A 10729-nucleotide genomic window follows, 5' to 3' on the forward strand; every position below is an offset into this window, starting at 1 on the left:
GAGCAGCTAGTGATGAAGAGTCAGGAGCAGTCACAGTGATGAAGGGTCACGAGCAGCCACAGTGATGAAGAGTCAGGAGCAGCTAGTGATGAGGAGTCAGGAGCAGCCACAGTGATGAAGAGTCAGGAGCAGCCACAGTGATGAAGAGTCAGGAGCAGCCACAGTGATGAAGAGTCAGGAGCAGCTAGTGATGAAGAGTCAGGAGCAGCTAGTGATGAAGAGTCAGGAGCAGCCACAGTGATGAAGAGTCAGGAGCAGTCACAGTGATGAAGAGTCAGGAGCAGCCACAGTGATGAACAGTCAGGAGCAGCCACAGTGATGAAGAGTCAGGAGCAGCTAGTGATGAAGAGTCAGGAGCAGTCACAGTGATGAAGAGTCAGGAGCAGCTAGTGATGAAGAGTCAGGAGCAGCCACAGTGATGAAGAGTCAGGAGCAGCTAGTGATGAAGAGTCAGGAGCAGCTAGTGATGAAGAGTCAGGAGCAGCCACAGTGATGAAGAGTCAGGAGCAGCCACAGTGATAAAGAGTTTCATGTGGGAGGGGCTAACAGCCTTCAAACTGTTGTATTTGGAGAAATAAAACAGGAAGTCCTTTTTTATTATCAGTGGTTTGATTTAGATTCAGCTTCTCGAGTGTTTGATGATTTTTTAGACATTTGCAGCTTCCAGCAGCTCAATCTGAACTCTGCTGACCATTCAGCACTTCTTCACTCCTCCTCCTCTCTCCAGGGATGAAGAGGAGGAGACGAGGAGGAGGAGGAGGCTCAAAAAGAGGAAACCAAGCAGAAAAGATGAGTGACAGAAAGAGAGAATCATGGAGAAAGAAGCTGATCCCTGCGGAGACAAACAAACCTAAAAATAGACTGAGGAAGATAAAAGAAAGACGAGGAGAGAGGTGTGTCCTCCGGCCACAGGTCACTGAGACTGAGGAAAATACAACCAGAGAAACTATAAAACAGCTGGAGCTGATTCTAATCACCAACTGATCAATTATCTGGTCTGTGAAGACGGTGACGTCTTCAGATAACTGACATACAAAAATATTCATCTTCACACCATCAAAGAAGATCATAATCAACATCATCATTCTTTCCTAATAAACACTGATCAGTTATAACACCTGATTGATTACAGAGATACAGTCCAGAGATACAGCTTAAAAACCACAAGCTGAGTCTGGGACAGGACCAAACCTGGTGCAGTGCAACACCCAGTGAAAACCTGCAGGACTTCCTGCTGGGATCACAGACTCCGCTCTCACTCTGGTTATACAGGAACTCGTAGAAACAGACCCAGTACCCCAGACTCCTAGTCTACAAACACGTGGACTGGATAGATAAACTCCCACGACAACTCCAGGATCTGTGCAAAAGTAAAAAGCTGGTTAACTAATCCAGGACCCGGACAGAATCCACATCAGTCCTCCTAAAACTGAGGCTCAACCATCAGCTGGAGTCCTTTTTCCAGCAGCCTGAGAGTGTGAAGCCCCAATACTTGGAGCTTACCCCCTGGTCCCCTTTTCAAAAAGTGGCAACCACTACCCCAGTCTGCCAGTCCACAGGTACTGTCCTCAACCTCCATGAAACACTGATGACAAGTGTCGATCAAGACATCACCTCAGTGTCCACAGCATCAACCCTGGAGGGTCCAGAGCCGTCAGCCCTTCAGAGTCAGTCCACACTCAGCTCTTTGCTGAGGATCTTCCTGCGCCAAAGAAATGGACCATGCTTCACCTGAGTCTTCCAGTTCTGCCTCCTCTATGCCACAAGATCCTCAATTCAGGGCGGTGGTTTCCCTCCACTCCTGAGGCCTGCCTCCCTCCTGCGTCTGAGTCCTTGCCTGAACATCTTTAAGGCTGACAGCAAGTCTTTCTCCGTGGCCTCCCTGAACTCTTCACTCCATTGCCACGTTTTTCATCCCCTGAAAACCCAGGTAGGCCAACAGGTAAACCAACAGGTAAACCAACAGGTCTGCAGGCGCTGGAGTGGTAGTAGAGGTGGTTGCTGTAGCTGTTCAGTAGAAACAGTATTTGCAGTAGCAGTACGTAGTGATATATGAAGTAATAACAGTAGTAGGAATATTTGCAGTAGTAGTAATACTATTTCCAGCAGTTGTAGCAGAAGTATTAGCAGTAGTATTATTAGTATAGTAAGTACAAGTAGCAGTAGCAGTAGTGGCAATAATAGTGAAAGCACATATCAGTAGTCATAAAAATATTAGTGTATCAGTATCAGTTACAAGGCAGTAACAGTAGTATTAGTACTGTTATGTAGTAGAATCAGTCAAATCAGTGGTAGTAACAGTAGCTTTAGGAGTAATATCTCTAGCATTATCAGCAGTATATTTGTTGTATTATTGGTAGCATGTGTAGTATCAGTGCTTGTTGTAGCAGTGGTAATGCAGTATTATGAGTAGTAGTACTGCAGTTTTAGACCCTGAATACTCTCTTGGAGCTGGCAGTGTTTGCAGTCTTACTTTCCAGCACAGACAGAGAGGGTGCAGTTACCATGACGACTGTGTGTGTGTGTGTGTGTGTGTGTGTGTGTGTTTATGTCCTAGCCTGTCATTGGCTGATGGGGGGGGAGTGGGCGGGCAGGTTGAGCATCTGAAAGCGTCACTCAGTCTCTCTCAGATCAGGACAGAGAGACGCTGCTCTCCTCACTGCTCTCTCCATCATCCCTCCATCTTCTTCTTCCTCCTCCTCCTCCTCCTCCTCTCCTCTGTCCAGAACCAAAACTCTCTCTCTCACCCTCTCTCCATCTTTCTTCTTCTCCTCCTTCTGTCTTCTCTCCTCCACCCCTCAGACAGACAGACAGACGGGTCTAACTCTTGGCCTTCATCACCACCATCATCATCCTCAGTGGAACACGGACAAGGAGCCCCCTGACCCTCGCCCCGTCGGGTCACCATGGCAACGGTCATCTGCACTCGTTTTACCGAAGAGTATCAGCTGTACGAGGAGCTGGGCAAGTGAGTATCACCATCATCTTCATCAGCCTCATCATCCTTATCATCTTCATCATCTCATCATCTTCATCATAATAAATTAACTTTTAACTTTTTATTAGTTTTTGTCTCATTGATATTTGAGATTGAGATGAGATACTTGTTTAAATATCAACATAACTTTAATTACATTGTATATGTTTATATCTATACTTATATATGCTTATATATACTTTTATATATATATATATATATATATATATATATCTTTTAACTTATCATTTTGGATTTTTTGATAGTTACAATTTTTTAAATTATTGGACTAATAATCATTATTATTACCAATACTGTAATTATCATTTTATTATATTTTGTATATTTTCTAATAAAACCTTTACTTATTTAGGCTATAGAATCATATTTTTAAAATATTCAAATATATTTATATATATATATATATATATATATATATATATATATATATTAATATATAAATAAGATGTTGTGAATAATCTTAGCATTATCTTCATTCTGTTTTATGTTTTATCATTTTTTATTATACTGATTCTGGTTCTCATAATACTTTACTGTCAATTGTTTATGTATAAATCAGACATAATATTTTTGTATATTTTTTATGCCTTGTGTTCCCTTTAGTATGATATGTATATATGTTTCTGTAAATTGGCTTTAAAGGTAATTTTTGTATTAAAAAAAATATTGATAATATATTAGAATGTTACAGATATTTATTTATTTTTACACTTACTCACAATAATTAATAAAACCAAGAACAAATATTATCTTCATTATCTATTATAACTTATAACGGGCAATCATGACAGATAGATAGATAGATAGATAGATAGATAGATAGATAGATAGATAGATAGATGAGTGTAACACCTTTTTGACCTCATCCCACTCACTGCCCACACACACACACACACACACACACAGAGTCACATAATGCCAGGTCTCTTACATAATGTGATGGTGGGTGGCAGAATACAGCTTTCATAAGAAACACAGACACAGAAATCTTTCTGTAGAAACTCTGCAGTTCCATTTCCAGGCAAAAGCCAGAGGACATTATTATTGATGCTTTATCAAGTTTATCAATATTAATATTATTGATCAGTACATACAAAATACACATAATGCACCTGGACAGTGACTCCAGTGGTAGCAGTAGTAGTACAGGCAGTGATTTTAGGATCAGTAGTAATTGCAACACTATTAGCATTAGCAGTAGCAATGGTAGCAGTATTTTCATTAACATTAGCATTAGCGGTGTTAGCAGTAGCATCAGCAGTAACAGCACTAACAGTATCAGTTGTAGTAAAGATCTCATTAGAACATGAAAATGACCTTATAAAACCCTCCTGTTGTGTTTCCAGGGGAGCGTTTTCAGTGGTGCGCCGCTGTGTGAAAGTGCTGTCGGGTCAGGAGTATGCCGCCAAGATCATCAACACGAAGAAACTGTCTGCCAGAGGTGAGAACCTGAAGGAGAACAGCAGCACCACATCATGTACACATCCGTCATATTCATGCAGAGGGAACCATTTATCAAAACATGGAGAACCTCAGAGTGTAGGAACCTCACCTGCTTGTACAGGTTTTTTGTCATTACAGTGTTTAATCAGCTGGGAGCCGAGAACCCGAGAACCTGAGATCACCATCGTGTAAGGGCTACAGGTGATTGACAAGTGATCTACTTTACCTGAGTAAAAAGGTAGAACAGTAGAACAGTAAAACAGTAGATCAGTATAAAAGAAGAACAGTAGATCAGTATAAAGGTAGAACAGTGGAACAGTAAAACAGTATAAAGGTAGAACAGTGGAGCAGTAGAACAGTATTAAGGTAGAACAGTGGAACAGTAGAACAGTATTAAGGTAGAACAGTAGAATAGCATAAAGATAGAACAGTGGAACAGTAGAACAGTAGATCAGTATAAAGGTGGAATAGTAGAACAGTATAAAGATAGAACAGTGGAACGGTAGAACAGTAGATCAGTATAGAGGTGGAACAGTAGAACAGTATAAAGGTAGAACAGTAGAATAGCATAAAGATAGAACAGTGGAACAGTAGAACAGTAGATCAGTATAAAGGTGGAATAGTAGAACAGCATAAAGGTAGAACAGTGGATCAGTTGAACATTAGATCAGTATAAAGGTGGAACAGTAGAACAGTATAAAGATAGAACAGTGGAACGGTAGAACAGTAGATCAGTATAGAGGTGGAACAGTAGAACAGTATAAAGGTAGAATAGTGGAACAGTAGATCAGTATAAAGGTGGAACAGTAGAACAGCATAAAGGTAGAATAGTGGAACAGTAGAACAGCATAAAGGTGGAACAGTAGAACAGCATAATGGTAGAACAGTGGAACAGTAGATCAGTATAAAGGTAGAACAGTGGAACAGTACAACAGTATTAAGGTAGAACAGTGGAACAGTAGAACAGTATAAAGGTAGAACAGTGGAACAGTACAAAGCAGCTGTGATGTTCCACCACAAACCAACATCAGAGTTTCAGACGTCCTGCTGACATCACAGCTTTGATTAAACTTTATTGATCAATTCAGTCTCTTCACCTGAAACCACCTGAGTCGCTGTTAAACTACGATCAGCGCAAGGTTCAGGGTGACCACCTGTAAAGATAAGCACACACACACACACAGGCTGTGGATCTTTCTCCATTTCTGTTCAGTTTTTCATTTTTTCCAGATCACTGTTCTGGTACTGAGATTTCCTTCGGTTGCCTAGCAACACTCTGCAAAGTTGACAAAGAAGCGTGTGTGGTTTATATGTGTGTCTGTCTGTGTGTCTGTGTGTGTGTGTGTGTGTGTGCTTATCTCATTCAGTTCAGTTTGATTCTGCAGTGACTGTAACATCACTGCAGCAAACTTACAGCTCATCAACACTGTTACATCATAATGGCGTGATGTCATCACATTTACATAACAATAATGATAATAATAATAATGATCATCATTTGTGCTGCATTTAATGATGATTTTCATCATTTATTCAGGTGATTCATGATTTGTCAGTTGTTTTCTCATTTCGTCCATAAACATCAGGGAGAAATGTCCCTCACGACTTCCCTTCCCAAAGTGACGCCTCAGTTTTTTTAAACAGCAAATTTTTTGCCCCATTTTGAAATAGTTGTAGTTGTATAGTTGTATAGTTGTGTGTAGTTATATGTTGTGGGTGTTGGTGAACATTTACTCAAATGATTAACCAATTATCAAAATAATTAATCTTCTTTAAATCAACTAATTGTCTTTGTCTTGTTGACGGTCAGGTCCAACTCTAACCCAGTGTAACTGTGACCTCTGTTTTCAGCCTTGGTACCTGCTTCCATCAGTTACATATGAGAACAGTGAATCAGATTCAGATGGTGTGTAGGCTGTTATAAAATAATGAAGAAAACTCTTAAATAAGAAGAAGAAGGACAATGAAGATGATGATGAGGATGATGAAGTAGAAGTGTGTGTCCCTCTCTCTGTTCAGACTGAGTCTACACCTCTAAATAAAACTGTTGTGTATCAGTAGATCGAATGATCCCCAGGAGAAAACAGGACCTTAGTGTGAGATGTAAACTCCTTCACACCCTCATAAAGTCCATGTGTTCAGAAGCCAAACTGCCTCCTCCAGATTTTCAGCTCTAACAAGCCACAAATTACACAACTCATCATCCTCTGATATCATTTCCACTGCAGCCGGCAGCTCTGCAGATATTTGAGTTTTTAATTGAGGGAAGCAGAGATGAGCCAGTTTCTGTCTGAGTTTCATCGACCGGAGGGTGGATGAGGATGTTTTCTGTGGTTTGATCAGCATCTGTACCTGGGACACACCTGAGTCTGGTCTGTGATCCAGTCCTGCTCACACCATCCTGTCCGGTCTGCACCCGCAGCTTTACATCGTTATTTCAAACACATCACAGCTGTGTCCCCGTTCAGGGTCTTAAGACTGAGTCACAGCAGAGAGACCAGACTGTCCCAGAAGGCTCTTTCAGATGTGTCCTTCTCTACCCGGGACCAACATATCCCAAGATTCATTGCACTCTGGTAATGAAAGCAAACAGCACAGACAGAGTCTGAGGATCACACTGTTAATGTCAGTGTTGTGTTTCAGCTCAGTTCAACAGTAACGGTACAACTGTTCAAACCAAGGACCTTAAAACCTCAAGTTACTGTGTTGTCAAGGTTGCTAGGCAACAGGAGCTGCACTTTTCGACGTAGCAGTAAAGGCGGGAACAGCTGGTGACGCAAAGTGAAAATCCTCCGTAGACCAGATCATTTTGGTTCAGACTACGTCGGCCATGAGGGTCCGCACCTAAAGCAGTGATTCCCACCCTTTTTTCCTTGGAGTCCCCCTTGCTTGCATCCAAGACAGGCCAGGCCCCCCCAACCTTACCCCCGCCCACACACACACCAAAAGAATAAAATGATTCATTACCAATCTTTATTTGCAAAAATAAACATCAATTGTGGGCTTTTTTTCTTACATGTTTTTGAAGGAATATGTTTCTCATTCCTCCTTTTATGTCACCAGATGTATCAAATACACACAAAAAATAATTACTGCAAAGGCATTAAAATATTTCTCTCTTTTCAAGAGCTAAACATTTAAACTTCAAACATAAGCTTAACATTAGTGGGCCTTCGTCCTTACAAACAGTATGATATATCAGCACTGATATATCAGCACCTATGGATGAACATAATTTTCTTTTCCTTTGTTTGTCACCAGGTGTATAAAATGCAAACAGAAATAATTATTGCAAGGACATTAAACAATGTCTCTTTTCAACAGAGTTCAACATTAAAAGTTAACAGCCAAACAGAATAGGCACACGCACGCACACACACACACACACACACACACACACACGCACACACACCTCCTTAAAAGGAATAAAGATTAATTTTCAGAGATTAATCAGTACCTCTGACCTATACATGCAGCTCTGTCATACATCTCCTTCAGACAATTAATTAATTAAATTATCTGTTGCACATCAGGTATCAATAAAAACAAACAGCAACAACATTTAACAAGTTCTTACTTATGTTTTTTGCTTAGTATCAGTCTGTTCTTTCATAAACTAACGGCCACCTTGGGCTTGCATACGTTTGACCAGGGATGTGATGTCAGGTGTGATGGTTGTGACAGCCGGCCTGAGGTCCTGGTGGACATCAAGCTCCTAGTCTGCTCTCGGAGCAGGTTCATGTGCCGGGTAAACTCTGTGCCACCAAACTGCTTCAACAGCTGTGGAAAATGCTGTAACTCTCCTCTTTTTCCAGCTCTGTATTCCAGTTCGCGTACAAAAGAGTGAATGTATATTCTGATCCAAAATGTCAGTCAGCTGTTCATACAGTGGTCGATTGTGATCTTGCAAAAAATATTTTATTTTTTGTCGCAGTTCCATAAAACGCCCAAGCCCTTGTCCACGCGACCACCACCGTACCTCTGTGTGTAGCAGCAGTGTTTGATGATGTTAGCTGCTGGCTTTAAGGATGTGGCCCCTGAATTAAACACAGCTCATCAGCGCCCCCTGCAGGCCGCAGTCATCATTACTACCACAACATAAAGGACTGGACACAACAAACATTATTATTATTGGTATTGTGATGTGGTGATGTCACCTGTCCGTCACTGCAGCCCGGTGTTGGACCCGGAGGTCAGGCCCTGTCCTCAGGTTTTTAGATAAAGTGTCACCTTGTGTGAAGCCGACCTGCAGAGTCACATGACATCAGAGGCAGAGCTGCGAGTCGTCTGCAGAGAATATTTCAGTCCACTTTTGTCAACAAATTAATCTCTATACATTAAATCATCTGTGGCCGCCGGGCCCTCCAGGTGTATACCTGACAGCCTTCAGGGAGAGCAGCAGGCTGAAGTGACTCTGTGACCTGAAGAAGACAGAAAGGGAGGAGGAGCAGGAGGAGGAGGAGGAGGAGGAAGAGGAGCGAGCCCTGAGGGCTGAAGGAAGAATCTAAAACTGTGCCTGACACCTGTACCTGCTTCACATCCTCAACCAAAATCAGCTGAACCAGGTCAGTGTCAGAGGAGAACAGCTGGCGTCTCCTCAGGTGTGGATCAGGGATCTGAAACGATCCGAGAAACACTGAAGACAAACAGAGACCTGATCGTTGAGGTGGTGTCTGCACTGGATCTTTGTTGAGGTGGATGAGAAACAGCAGAGCTCAGACTTCACTTTAGCACTCCAGCTGCAGAGCTGTTCTGTTCTCTGATGATGGTCAGTCAGGAGAGCAGCTGCAGGTAACGTTCACCTGTGTAATCATAACGTCACTAAGATTAACCAGGCTCTAGAGTTCAGGTTTTACAGTCAACCAACGTCTGGAGGGAGTTAAAAACCTGCCTCAGATCAGTCTGGGATCCGTCTCTCAGACCGAGGCCACGTTCAGCCCTGTGGACTCCAGCTGTCGTTCATGTGGAGACTCAAATCTGATCAGTTTGTCTCTGCGCACCATCACAGTCTGTGAAGACGTTTGTTTTCTATGTCTGGATGTCCCGGTTGTTGTTTCAAGCTTCAGATCTGCAGCTCAGCTGAAAACCTTCCTCAGCAGATTCTGTGTTGGCGGCCGGACACTCGTCCCACACTCTCTCTCCTCTGAGCTCAGCTGGTCCTGGATCAGTCGCCGCAGCTCTGCTGGGGATGAACAGTCATGTTAAACTGAGCCAGGTACAGAGGGAGAATGTGGTTTTAGATCTTCAGTCAGAGCATTAATGAAGAACATCATGAGTCCAGACCCAGGACCCAGACTTCTCACTGAGGTTTGTTCAGCCTGATGAATGAGGACTGCCTCACTGTCAGGGTCTAAAGAAGAAACCCGCAGTCAGTAATCAGGTCTGACAGAGTCCGGGGTCCAGGGTCCAGAGTCGGACCAAACAGTATGATGTCACTGTCAGAGATGGTTCATTAGTTAACGACATCAGTAAATCCATGTTTCCTGTAGAGACCTGACTCCTCCTGAGGTTCAGAGTGTGAGACAAACTGATGGTGATTCGACGATTTATAGTCTGAACAACTGTCAGCTGACGGCCAGCTCGCCTTGATCAATAATCAATCACTGTGTTTGTGTGTCATCAGATCATCAGAAGTTGGACCGTGAAGCTCGAATCTGTCGTTTACTGAAACACCCCAACATCGGTGAGTACTACTACATGTACTGCAAGTACTACTGCAAATACTACTGCATATACAACTGTACATATGGAGTTAAAAGACACAAAGTGACACTGTCCAGCTGCATTATGGGAAACGTAGGACCCAGTGTTTGTGGACTGCTGCTCAGATTTGGACCGTTCAGATTTTAATCCAACTCTCACAACAACAACTACAAAACAAAGTCTCTGAAGGTAACAATGGATCAAACACTCACACAGACACACACACACACACACACACACACCTACCTTCAGTCAGTGATGAGCACATCCTCATGTCTGACTGAGCTGCTGCAGTTGAACGACTGGAGCCAGAGAGGAACACACCAGTCAACACTGTGGTTGGATACGTACCACCAGTGACCATCAGGTCACATTCCTGTGGTGAATTCACAATAAAAGCCCACCACAGCTGTATAGGAATGTGCCTGGTCCAGTCAGAGGGAAAAACACTGAACATCTGAGCACGAGACAAACTCTTCATCAAAGTCTTCATCAAAGTGCAAACAAACTGAACCAGAGTCAGTCAGATGTTCAAATATGACCTCACGTGGGCCCAACTGGCCAATCAGCATGCTGCAGCTCAGC

The 10729-nt window shown here is 42.6% G+C and overlaps 1 protein-coding gene and 1 long non-coding RNA gene across 2 annotated transcripts in view; one reads left to right on the top strand and one right to left on the bottom strand.

The window, feature by feature from the left end:
• The first annotated feature begins 1814 nt into the window (after nucleotides 1-1814).
• The window catches only part of camk2a (calcium/calmodulin-dependent protein kinase II alpha), a 28240-nt gene continuing 19325 nt past the window's right edge, over nucleotides 1815-10729 (top strand). The window contains exons 1-4 of the mRNA XM_071505884.1: nucleotides 1815-1930; nucleotides 2727-2968; nucleotides 4345-4439; nucleotides 10065-10124. Coding sequence (XP_071361985.1) covers nucleotides 2907-2968; nucleotides 4345-4439; nucleotides 10065-10124 — 217 coding nt within the window. The 5' untranslated portion in view covers nucleotides 1815-1930; nucleotides 2727-2906. The remainder of the gene's footprint in view (nucleotides 1931-2726; nucleotides 2969-4344; nucleotides 4440-10064; nucleotides 10125-10729) is intronic.
• On the bottom strand, nucleotides 1901-5624 carry LOC139637295 (uncharacterized). Its single transcript, XR_011694578.1, has 4 exons — nucleotides 5539-5624; nucleotides 4551-4667; nucleotides 4305-4447; nucleotides 1901-2001 (listed from the first exon to the last, which is right to left on the bottom strand). It is a non-coding gene; the product is annotated as an uncharacterized lncRNA (long non-coding RNA).

The sequence above is a fragment of the Trachinotus anak genome, unplaced genomic scaffold (assembly GCF_046630095.1).
Source record: "Trachinotus anak isolate AG129_WGS33_773 ecotype Australia unplaced genomic scaffold, CSIRO_AGI_Tana_v1 ptg000020l, whole genome shotgun sequence".
Classification (NCBI taxonomy): Eukaryota; Metazoa; Chordata; class Actinopteri; order Carangiformes; family Carangidae; genus Trachinotus; species Trachinotus anak.